This window comes from Cetorhinus maximus, chromosome 25 (genome assembly GCF_964194155.1).
Source record: "Cetorhinus maximus chromosome 25, sCetMax3.hap1.1, whole genome shotgun sequence".
NCBI classification, from domain to species: Eukaryota; Metazoa; Chordata; class Chondrichthyes; order Lamniformes; family Cetorhinidae; genus Cetorhinus; species Cetorhinus maximus.
This window is the reverse complement of record NC_135903.1, coordinates 31551227-31563948: the sequence shown is the minus strand read 5'-3', so window position 1 is coordinate 31563948 and position 12722 is coordinate 31551227. Positions and strand designations below refer to the sequence as shown.

Here is a 12722-nt window from a genome sequence, read left to right as displayed (position 1 = left end):
GGAGCTCCACAGCTACCTGACCCCTCCCTAGCTGCCTAGATCTAGCTTAAAAAATTAGATAGAAGGCTCTGCCAAAAATGTAGCAGTAGGGTGTTTAGGACTGTAAGAGTTAATGTGGAGAAACAGTACCGTCCACATGATGGAGTGTCACCTGGGAGTAGCAGAGTCATATCAGTAAGATGATAGCACCTTGTCAGGACTGTATCCTCCATGTATTAGGGTTTATTAATGAACAGTTATGGTTCAACCATACAAGCCTCTAGATCTCTTCACAAGAGCATACAAACAAAAGCAATCCCAAAAATACCTTGCTGCCACTAAAACGGAATGAGATCTTTTAGTCCAATTGTTAAATCACTATGTAACAATACCATTTTAGAATCACACTTATGGAGCAGAAACTGAATCTAAACATTGCTTCCTGCAGTTACAAGGGGGCCAGGATGGCAACATGAACTTGTTGCCAAGCCCTTGAATGAACTCCGAACTCTCTGGATTTGCAGCTGTTAAAAGAATCAGTTCATTGGACTTTGCCCAAACAACCAGAGGAACTCCACTGTGTATACAAATATTTCAAAATTTAGCTCAAGGCTTGGACACAAATTTACAGAGGGATGCAGAGTTAAATCAAATTCCTTCATCCACTATTTAGTGGAGCAATCAAGTACATCTAACTGGTTGACACCACCAAAATTGAAACTTGTAAGCTAGGATCCTGTAGCATGGATTTATCTGGTCTCATTTGTGATTATATAGTTTACTCTTACACTTAGGAAACTGAAGACCACAACCAGGCTCTTAACCAATACATCAAACCTGATTCTAAATTGACCAAGTCAAGCCCAACAGGAAGTTTACCTCTCAAGTTCCTGCTATTGAAACAAACACCACAAATATTCACGCTAAACAGGCTTTGTATAGAATCAGCAACCAGTACAAGTTTAAGGATCAGACCAGAGAACAAGCCTACAGTTGGCTGTATCAGCATCAGCTGGATTGACCAAAAAACGGGTTGTACAATTAACTTGTGCCCGTGCCCCTTGATTACACAGTTACCACTCAGCTTTAATGTTCTGCATGAAAGCAAGCATACCAGGACCAAGATTCACAAAAAACAACTTTGACAAGGAGAAATATGACAAATAGGTGTTCAAATGGACATTTAAAGATCACAATGACAATCCCTTCAGACCTGAACCACTAGATCCCGTGACGATCTGTTCAAATGAATTATGAACTTCACACTGGCCACTTTATTCCTCAAAACATTTTAGACGATTTCAAAGAAATGCATTGCTGTTAAGTTTTAGGGTTTAACAACAGTGTCCCAAGAATGTTAAATCCCTGAAAAACATGCCCCATTTGATTATTCTAAAGTGCTTGACAACTAGATTTAGCAGACTGATAATTAAGGCACAAACGGAGATACCAATTTACATATTGCACATTCAATATTGGCATCTCTACTAGCTAGCTCATGTGTTTGCTAATGACTATATTGGTTGTTGTGCTCAAAATTTTATCATCTTGAAATAAGCTTAGCCATAGAAATTAGAAGTCAAAGCCAACATGTGTATGCCTGACTAATGCAAATCTAAACTCTTGTCCTTTGCTCCCATAACCCTGTCTTTTCCTCACTTCAGATAGGTTTCCCTTCAAAAACTTGCAGTAGCCTCTGCAGCAGCAGAGTCTACAATTCAAGTCAGTGTAAGGAAACCTCTATGGCAATAGCTCCCAAAACTGAGGGCATAACATCTCCTGACTATCAAAATTATACTTTCCCACAGAATATCTATAAATCCATTCTTAGCCTTCCCTGCTCCAACAGATATAGTGCCAGTAAAGACGACATTACAACTGCATAAGCGTCTTTCTGCCCTCATCATTCACTACTCTGGAAGTCAATTAAAAATTCAGCCCCCACAGATGGAGTACAAGTTTCACAGGCTTCTAGAGGTTAGATTCATAAACTTGCCAAATGAACTGCTGGAGTCCAATTACTCCATTTTACAATTATATAGAGAAGCTGCTTAAAATTTAAGACTACTTCAGTTTCACATGCGAAATCTCCTGCTTTGGCAGGCTTTGTTAAATATCCCAAGGCGACCCTTCCCATAATACATGGACTCCTGCAAAAGCCAAGAGAAAGGCCACTACAGGGCTTTTCAGCAAATAACTCAATTAAACCATTTGGCTTCACATTGGATTTTTAGTGCAGATGGCAGTATTTAAGTGGTCAGTGCACTAGTGCTGTGGAAATCAAATACTGCACAATATTTACAGGTAAAACATGTGCTGGTTTGGAGTAGGGCTCATGAAAAATGATCTGATGCAATATGTTGTTAATTTGGTGCTAGTGCAAGCTCCCAATACGGATGAAATTAAAACATTGACCCAATAGGAAATTTAACAATGACCTGGTTAAATAGCCAATAAAGCTTATGATCCAATTGCAATGTACACATTCACCAAGCCAACAAATTCACACTGGTATTCAAAGCATTAGACTATAATACACACTTGACAGTGTCAATCCTATTGTAATAGAAATGTTGTCCCTTTCACAACCCCAGGACGTTCAACAGTGCTTTACACAGTGGAGTCTGCTGTTAATATAGCAGCCAGCTTGTGCAGCGAGATTAATGACAAGAATTGTTTCAGCGGTGTTAATTAAAAAGGATAAATCAGCTAGGAAAATCCTTGATCCTTTACATTCATTCAACAGGGGAAGACAAGAGCCTCAATTTAATATCTCAGCTGAAAGCTCGTGTGCATACATAGCCAATACTTAAAAACCTTTTGCTCTTGAAATGCAAAAGCTGATAGTTAGTGATTACGCTCAGACTATGTAGCCAGCTGCTGGAACCTTGTGCTTCCAACCACCAAATTCTGATTCGGCTAAGAGAGTTTAGATTAGTAAGATGTGTTTTAATAAACTTAAAAGAAAGCTACACAATCATTATGCCAAATCAGAACAGTAAAAATAGGAAAGAGGCCTTTTCCCCCCTTCGAGCAAGAGGAAAAGTGGGTACTTTGAAAATTGAGGTTTTTCTTATAGACGCAGGCATTTACAGCACAGGCCATGCGGCCCATCCTGTCCACACCGGTCAGAGATCCGACTACACTAATCCCATTTTCCAGTTGGAAAATCAGTGACAAAAACAGGATATTAAAAAGGGGGGGAAAATGTTAAAGGCATAAGGGTCATGGAATACTTTACCATAAGTATTCATTGTAACTATTTAAAAAAAGGGAATGGAATTAAGTGTCCCCCCTGCATACATTCCTGCAGTGCCACTAGATCAAACTTTAACAGTAACCATAACTAATTTTAAGCTTCCTTAGCCCTAGGACACAAAGACCAACACAGTCATGCCCCATTGCTGCTCGGCTTGGGATCAGCTAACAGCGCAGGCTCATGATTGAACAGAGGATACTCCCAGGACTGAATGCTTCAAAAAAATAAAAAAATAAAAAAATTAACAAACAAAATAAAATAAAACCATATAGCTACCAAGGAATTCCAGAAGGCAGCATTTAGTCTTGGAGGCCAAATTTATAAAAAAAAACCTCAAGCCAACATATCTGCTAGCTTAATTTGTAAAACTTCAAAAGATTCTATTACAGAAATTAAAATGTGAACTGATAGCCAAATGCATTTGGGTTCACAGACCCAGCTCCTTTTACACAAGTTGTAAGAATAGCAGCTCAATTCATGTTTTATGGTGCTGAAACAACTTGAACCTACACACTTCACACATTTTCAGGACTTCCCAAAGCACTTTGCACCCAATGATTTATTTTGTGTAGTCAGCATGTAGGCTATACTGACATTTGAACACTACCAAACAAGCATGTTAGCTAAAGTGCAAGGGATAAGGGTCAGTGCCGCACTGAAAAGTCTCCTTTCTGGCATTGCAGGTTCTAAAGTGAAAACTGAAAGTCTGGCAATATTTTTGCTTAAAATCTTGGACTACTGTATTCCAAAATTTCAGTATTGTTTTAGTGGAAGGCATGGCAGGGGTTAAGGGGAAAGACAGCAAGAAAAGCAGCATGCAAGTCTGTCCATAAACCTTCCAGCTGTTTGCCTTTTTGTTCCAACTCATCGCATGTCTCCAACTTCAAACCCGGCTCCAGTTCCTGCATTTATTCTCACTTCTCACACCCCAAGCTTTTCACTTCAAGGCAGTGACTCCTCACTTGAGACATTGTCTCAAGTGTTCTCGCTGTACAGACCTACAAAGTACTAATTGGCTGTAAAAGACTTCGGAATGAGCCACGGTCATTAAAAGGCACTCTGCAAGATACAGTAAAGATTAACTAGAATGGTACTAGGGATGGCAGGTGGGGACGAGAGTTGTGCAGAGACTGGAGAAGCTGGGAGTTGGTCTCATTAGAAGATTTAATAGGTGCCCAAAAACCCTGAACATTTCTGATAACCATTTCTCCTAACTTTTCTAGTGGTAGCAAGGTTAGTAACACAAGGGCACAACTTTAATGATTCATGCCACCTTTCATCAAATTTAATGCAGCAAGTTGGGATGTGGAACACTATCCAAAGAGGGTGGTGAAAGCAGATTGAATAGCTACATTAGAATTGGATGAAGATTTGAAAAAGAAAAACTGTACAGAGCTAAGGGGCAACAGCAAGGGAGACACTAATTGGATAGCACCAAAGTGGTACTAAACAGACATAGGCAGAATGGCCTCCTGTGTTGTATTAGGATTAAAATACAAAATTTCTTACTCTAGTGGCAATTCTTAATAAGTTGGATCCATTTTTAGGCTGTTTAAGCAACAAGCAATAAAGCCAAGCCCAATTCAAGCTGGTATCACTGGGCAATGCTTAAGCAAAAATATTGGCTTTTGTTTCCCTTTCTTGGCTTGGGGGACACCACGTCATTTTAGTATTTTGTCCACTACCCCAGCTAAGATCGGCACAAGTATTTTACCACAAACTAAAAAAAAAGCTTGGATTATCAAGGACGACCAATTTTTATGGCCGGGGTGGGGGGGTGGGGGGGTGGGGGGGCGGGGGGTGAAAAGAGGACAGGTTTGACTGAAGTGAAGATACAATTCCCATGATGATCTTATGGTTAAACAGTCTCCCAGTACTCACCAAGTTCTCAAGCAAATACCCAGAATGAAGGAAAAAAGTTAGATGCCAATATTATTTAAAATAGTGCAGATGTGGATGAGGCATTATGCATTACCAGCTTCAAGGAAAACACCAAGTTTATTAATGAAGTTTCTTACCTGTTCAAACGACCACACAGAATCCACTCTTGGTTTGATTTTCCCTTCTTTGTACAGAGAAAGCAACTTGGTGACAACATCTCTAACCTGGTCAACCTCCAGGTAGCCCAGATGATAGCCACACACAGCTTTGTTGGAATGCAACAACTGCAAGCTATTAATACTGAACTTATTCCACCACATCTTTGCAATGGCTAATGGATTGCGCTTTGGTCCAGTCAGTAGGTTTGCTGCCCCTAATTTGAAAGGGGGAAAAAAAAGTTAGGCCATTCAAATAACTGAAGGAAACATACAGGGGATGTCAATGTAACAAGATAGAATTGGCTGAGACCTTCTGGGGCTATCAATTTCAATCTGGAGTGTTTCCAATGTCTAGCAAAATCCAGATGTGGGCAGCACAATATTCCATCTAAAGGGTGAATTCACCAGGTCATACCATTTCAGTCATATACTGTCAACACCACTATAGCACATTGAGTTTCTAGCTTTTCGCCATGCACAAAATGGATTTATAAACATTAACATGCATTTGTAATGCAATATAAATCACTATGTACCCAGCCAGTAATGTAGCAGCCTTTGTCTTCTCCCTACAAGAATAGCAATGTTCTGGCATGTGGGACAAGCTAGAGGCGTTGTTCTGTTCCTCCTCTGCTATGCCATTCTCCTCCTTAGGAACAAATGCCACTCTTCACAAAAACTAGATTCATTTGCTTGTAATGATCTTTAATGGGAATACACAATGCTTTAAAGTGCCAGGGGTGCAAGGTCAATTTGATTTATTGAATATGTTAAGGGAATAAACATTGACCTTGTGTGTCATCAAGTGTCATAGGGATAAGCAGCACAGAATCTTGCAGAAGCTGCTGATCATGAAGTGAATGGGGTCATCAACATTGCTGGAGTGTGTTTTAACCAGCACAAAATGTAGCTCTATTTGCAGCAATTAACTTTGGTTGGTTTTATCCTTCATTTTTAATCTACGTGGGGTCATGGAATCTCTGATTTGGTCAGGTTTAAGGATTAAGCACAGCAAGCTCTCTGTACTCAGCCAAAGTAAGGCAAATGTACCCCCCCATTCATCTAAGTGGTTTGTGTTTCTCCACTATTAAGCAGACTTGGTGAAAGGTCACTGCACACGAGCAGAAATTCCCACCCACACAGATTAACAGAGCGCCAGAAAAAGCAAGAAAAAGCAAAATAAAACTGCCAGGGGAAAGAGTAATTCACATCTCCATATTCTACACATTTCAGATGTACATATCCACAATAATCTACAATTCCCAAATGGTGGAAAAGCAATGTTTGCCACAATCATTTGTTATATAGTGATTAAATTACAGGTGTACCCAACGTTTCAACTAAGCAGCATGGGCTCCACTAACTATACATCTCAGGCATATCTAGGCTGAGGGTTTAAGGTTCACATTTGTGTAATCATCTTTAAAAGCCTGAGATGACCAAGTTCAGTTGCATGATGCAGGCTCACGCCAGTCAAGAACTTTTTTAAAAAATATTTGTTCATGGGATGTGGGCATCACTGGCATTTATTGCCCCATCCCTAATTACCTTGCTCAGTGGGCATTTAAGAGTCAACCACATTGCTTTGGCTCTGGAGTCACATGTAGGCCAGACCACACATGGACAGATTTCCTTCCCTAAAAGGGCATTAGTGAACCAGATGGGTTTTTACAACAATGGTTTTGTGGGGTCAGACTTTTAATAATTTAATTATAGAATTAAAATTTCACCACCTGCTGTGGTGGGAATCACACCCAGGTCTCCAGAGCATTACCCTGGGACTCTAATACTAGCCCAGTAACAATAACTCTATCTCCTTGCTCCAACTTCATTCACTTTGAATGAATGTAATTTTCATCCCAGTAGTTAGATACCCCTGAAATAAAAGGTTAATGTGCTAAACCAACTCACCTCTACTCTCCCACCACCCCTTTCTTGAAAAAAAAAGACATTTTAAAGTGCCAAGCTATTTATAACATTGACAGCTTTCCATCAACTTTAAGCTTACTTTTAAAAAATTGCTTTGAGACATCCAGCAAAACCAGTGATCCATTTTGTTTGAGTCAATTGTTTGATGATGATGAATGCAATCTTTCATTAAAACAGTCTACTCTCAAATGGCTAGTCCCAGGAATTTTATGAACTAACCAGTTCAGGTCATTAAGAAATGTGTTGCACTGGGTGATAATAAAAGCAACAGAATTTGGATAAAGGTAAAACAAAACAAGCCTGAAAAAAGTCTTCCCAAAAGCCTTAGTGTTTGCGAATGGACAACAATGCAACCAGTTTTTATTCCAAGCTGATTTGAAAGAATATTGGATTAGTGATATTACACCACAAGTACTAAATTGCTAAGGCTTCAAGAATTATGATACAGTAACTAGAGAATGTGCTGGGAAACAAGGGCCAAGAATTGAGTCAGTGAAAGCAAGTCACATTCCAATCTAACTTCAGCTGCAAAACAGATGCCAGTGTCAAATCACAAGAAGGGAGAAAATACACCAACGGATCCAGCGAAGAGATTATGCACTGATAACGTACTGTGAAAGTTGAAAAATTAGGGATATCATGGGCAGATAGGAATGTGACCAATTTTGAGTTACGCACCTGAAAGCCTTATTAATTTGAAATTAATGCCTTATAAAAAGATAGGTGCAAACAAATGTTTAATTTGGTTGCCATTTGTTTTATACATTACCACAGGACTTTCAAACTAGATTGTCCAGCCCAACATTAACCAGATTCATTATTTTTGTAATGTAAATGGTTAAAGTAACCTCCCTCTTAAGGAGTGGCTTTACTCCCAGACTTAGACAAGCTAAGTAAAAACAGCTCAGTCGTATAAGTTACATCTCACAGCTGAAATACAGCCAGGAAATATTTGTTTAGCAATTTGCTTAGCAGGAATTGCTTCTTTTGTGCTGCACTAAGCAAAATTTAGTTGAACACTAACTTGCCTACAAAGTCTTTCCTCTCCTGAAAGCTCCAATGATTTATAGCTTTGGTAATTATTGCGCTGCAAAAATCAGGTAATAACACAAGTACAAATACAAGCTGCAGGCTTCCACTCTCCTGTGCACATTTTTCCTGTCACTTTTTACAATGTAGATTTGTAGAATACTTCCTCCCCTCATTACACTGCAACAAAGGCATGTTGCACCAACTGCAGAGAATACTCAGCTAGTGAAGCAAGCCATTAGGAGGAGGTTTGGCAAATTTCCAGAGAATACACTACTTTTGTTTAATCATGAGGATTTAAGCTTATACTTTGACTCTCACCATGACCAAAAGCTATCAAACCCAAGCATCACCATGTTTTTCACAACCCACATAGAACCATTAAATGTATTTTAGCAGCCATTTGTACATAAAAGGTTCACCATAAGCTAATAACTAGACTAACTGGCTCTTTATTCCAATATCTGTAGGGCCTTGCTTTGCACAGATCAATTCATGTTTGGCTACACAACAACACCTACACTTCAAATTCTACATGAAGCTCTTTGCTAAAAGCTGTGGAAAGGCATTATTCCCATCAGGTTTTTGCCACTGCAGAGATTACTGCCAAGCATTTGGCCAGAGAAGGGTGCTGCTATTTAGTCTACATGTGTTTTGGGCAGCATTTTACAAATACGTAAAGCTTACTTCCATGCAAAATACAAGCACTAATTTTCTGAAAACAGAAGGAAGGAATTTTTTTTTTTTTTTTTTTAAAAAGTGGGGCCGAGCTACCAAATTGCACAAAATACCCACAGTTTGGAGGGCTGGTCAAGTCCAATTTTCCAATAGGAAACCATCTTAATTTAAGAAATACAGAAAAGCTTAACCAGAGCATTGGCTGCTGGACCAAATTTGGTGAAGCTCTTTAAATCCCTTTTTTAAAAAAAGGGATCCTAGCTAAACTAGGAAAAGCTGTGGTGAGATTAGAAAGGAGATAGATCACCACGAGATAAGGAGTAGGCAACAATACTCCTTGGAGGAGTTTAGGTACAAGTGCAAGCTGCATTAAAAAGCCCCAAAATGAGGATGGGTTTTGTTGATACCAGGGAAGATCAAGTATTCAAGATTAATGACTTTTGTGGGAACCAGGGCATGACAGGATATGGATGCCCATATCACGTAATATACCATTTCACTCAACCATTTCCCTTTTGCACACTTTCATTGTGTCAAAACTGCATGGTACATCATGATGCAAGTAGCAGTGAGAGACAGTTGCTCAGGCTTCCAACTGGAATCCTCTTCTGCTATTGTAGAATTAAGTGGGGTACAGCATCATGGATGGAAAGGGTGGCATTGGTCTTAGCTCTGAACACCTGTCCCAAAAATACAACTGTCCTTCAGTGTCACCTGCTCCCTAAATAATGGCCAGCGATGTGATTAATGATTTGTGGCCAAATGTTACCCAAACAATCAAATTCTAAACTTTGTCACCAGTAGCCAATGTCTCCACTGGTCTTGAAGACACATATAGGGGATGCACCCAGGAAATGTTGCTCCAGGGCTCAGTTCATAGCTTCTAGAACTGTCACACTCACCCTAGCTGCGACACACCCATCTTCAACTCCTGGGATAGATTGGAACGTCTTTGGTTTAGCTGTCCATTGCCAGATCTGGTTGGATCCAAAAGCATTATTGGGTCCTGTGCTCCACTGCATAACTGCCCACTATTGAAATTATCCAGGAATATATGGATAACTGACTCCACTTCATCACAAACCAGCCATAAAACCACCCTTCCTGCCATCACCATATTCAAACAAATAGCCAAGTTCATGCAGTCCTTGTGCTAAAGCTAGTGACTATTTAACTCCCTCCACTACTACTCTCACTTACAATAGTCCACCAGGCCTAACTGCCTCCAAAAACTAACCCTCCCTCAAACTCAAATTTGAGTCATCTGCCCTCATACCCTCTGATCTTGTCAAGGAGATCCACCTCTTGCTCTCTAGACCCTAATCCTACTAGAAGGTTGACCACCTAACTTTCCCTTCCTGGCTCCCAGGTTAACAGATATTAGTGGTTCTCTTTAGCACTGTTCCTTCATTCAAATCTACCATCATTCCTTGGGGTAAAAATGGCAAAAAAACTTGACCCAACACAACTTACAAACTACTGCCCCATTTCAAAAGTCCTTTAACAAGGTGTTGCCCCCACCCAAATCTGTGCCCATCATTCCAGGAACTGAATCCTTCCAATCCTTCCTGCCCCAGCCATAGTACCAAAACAGTTCAAGAGTCATCCTGTGCAAGTGCAAAGGAACTCTTCTCAACCCATCTGCAAAGTTCAACATTATTAATCTCAAAAATTCTGCTCCAAAATCTCTCCAGACTGGGTGAGACTACACTCATCTAGTTTAATTCTTAAATCTACCCACCCAGTCATAATCAAAGAACAGTCTGCAATGGCTTACCTTCCTACTGACCCACCTCTGGTGTCCCAAAGGATCTATTCTCACCCCCACCCTCCCCTATTTTCCATTCTGCATGCCAACCCCTGGCGACATCCAAAAGTATGATGTCCATTTTCATATATATGCTGACAAAAACCAGCACTAGCTTTACCTCCACTGTCTTTAAACCAGAAACTTCCTCCAATTAAATATTGGAAAGCCACCAACTTCAGAGCCCATCACAAATTCTGTTCCCAATCACCATCTGACTCTGATGAGCTTCCTACCACATCTGCAAAAAAAAAACCCAACATCTATTTCTGCCTATCTGCTCCCAAAACCCTCATATATGCCCTTGTTACCTCCGGAGGTTATTCCAACACTTGTTGCCAGCTCCCTTAGTTCTCTCAACTTAGTCATTCAAAAACTGGTGCGACATGGGACATGGGCAACAAGTACCGCTCACATCTCCCCTGCACTTGCCAGATTACAATGTCTCCCAATTAATCAAAGTCTGATTTTGACATTCTCATCTACAGTTCCCTCCATGGCCTCATCTCTCTCTATCGGAGATCTCCAGTCTGGAGCCAATTCTGGCTTCTTAGCATTCCCAATTGTATTCACTCCACCATTGGCAGCTGAGTTACCAAGGCGGGGGAGCGGGGCTAGGGTACGGTGAAGAGTAGGGCAGAAGCCAACCTCAGATTTACAGCTCCATTCAGGGCAGTTAGGAGAAACCCAGTGTCAGGTTATGCTATTGAGGACTAAATTAGATTTTAAAAACAAAGAGCTAAGTTGTGTGGTTATGCTTATTCAGTATTTACATGGAATACCCATGATCAGAATCAGCCGTTTGTCAGTAAACAGTTCAAGAGCCGCAGAATCCTAGATAGGCAGGACAAAATTTAAAAAAACTAAAACAAACATAGGTGACTAATGATCACAGCTCCCACAGAAACAAAACAGTAACAAACAAGGAGGCATAATCGGAATCTTAAAATAGCAAATGTTCCCAAGTACATCAGTCCTGATCATACATTTTCTGCTATTAGGTATTCAATGGGGGTAAGACAGGAAAACATGCAAGACATTGTACTGGAGCAGGGGTAGAAAACAATATCCAAAGCTGGTCAGGCTACTGCTTTCTCTGCCCTGCAGTGTCCACAAGTCATTACTGTTTCCCTGTGGCTAAAAAGCAAGTTGAAAAAGCCAGAGTGTAGCCAAAGACACCAAATCATTTTTGTTCACTAAAATGTTGTGCAATGATACTATAAATAGGGCCCACATGTTCACTTTGCTCAGAGCCATTAGCATCCAGCAGCCTTTTAGTTCGTGCCCATTGACTGAAAACAAATCAGACAGATCCAACGACTCAGTCTGCAGCTTTCCACGGTTTAAAAGATACCCACAATTCCTTGAACAAAAGTGCTGCTGCGGTTGCCTGGTAACAATCATTTAACGCAAATGAGATACTGGTGTGATAGTATGACTGTTAGTCAATGCCATACATTCTTAGTTAACTCAAATAGAGGGATGTGTCATGGTTCCAACAGTACAGGTCATTGTACTGTAGCAATAACAAAAAAAAAATCCATAAAATTGGTAGGGTTAAACAATTGGATCTGTGCTGCAAATCCTTATTATTACAAGTTTGGAAAACATTATCTAGCTGATGTTTATATTATAGTCCATTCAATTTGAAAAATTAGAAAACCAAAGTTGAAATCAGACAATATTTGCTCCAGAGGCTCAAAACCACCTGTAAAAAAGGTTACTACATTATGTTACTTATGAGTGTTCAATCATAAGCTGCTTTAATAAGTCAGATTTTAATGCTTCTCCCTCCACCCATTATAAACTGTAAACCTTTTTAAAATCTTTGACCAGGGTTTAACTATCCTAGCTGCGATTGGCGTGGTATAGTACAGATCGCAGTTAATCCATTTTGCAGCTTATTACCAATGAGGAACATTAGTGACAATTCTGCTCAAATCAATAAAACACTTTCTGGGCTGTTTGAGAGAATGTTCACTTGAATAATTTATAGTGCATT

At 40.0% G+C, this 12722-nt stretch overlaps 1 protein-coding gene across 2 annotated transcripts in view; it reads right to left on the bottom strand.

Annotated features, from left to right (window-relative positions):
- The window catches only part of vat1 (vesicle amine transport 1), a 32775-nt gene that overhangs the window by 8846 nt on the left and 11207 nt on the right, over positions 1–12722 (bottom strand). For both annotated transcript variants that reach the window (XM_078529725.1, XM_078529727.1), the window contains one exon: positions 5257–5492. In XM_078529725.1, coding sequence (XP_078385851.1) covers positions 5257–5492 — 236 coding nt within the window. The remainder of the gene's footprint in view (positions 1–5256; positions 5493–12722) is intronic.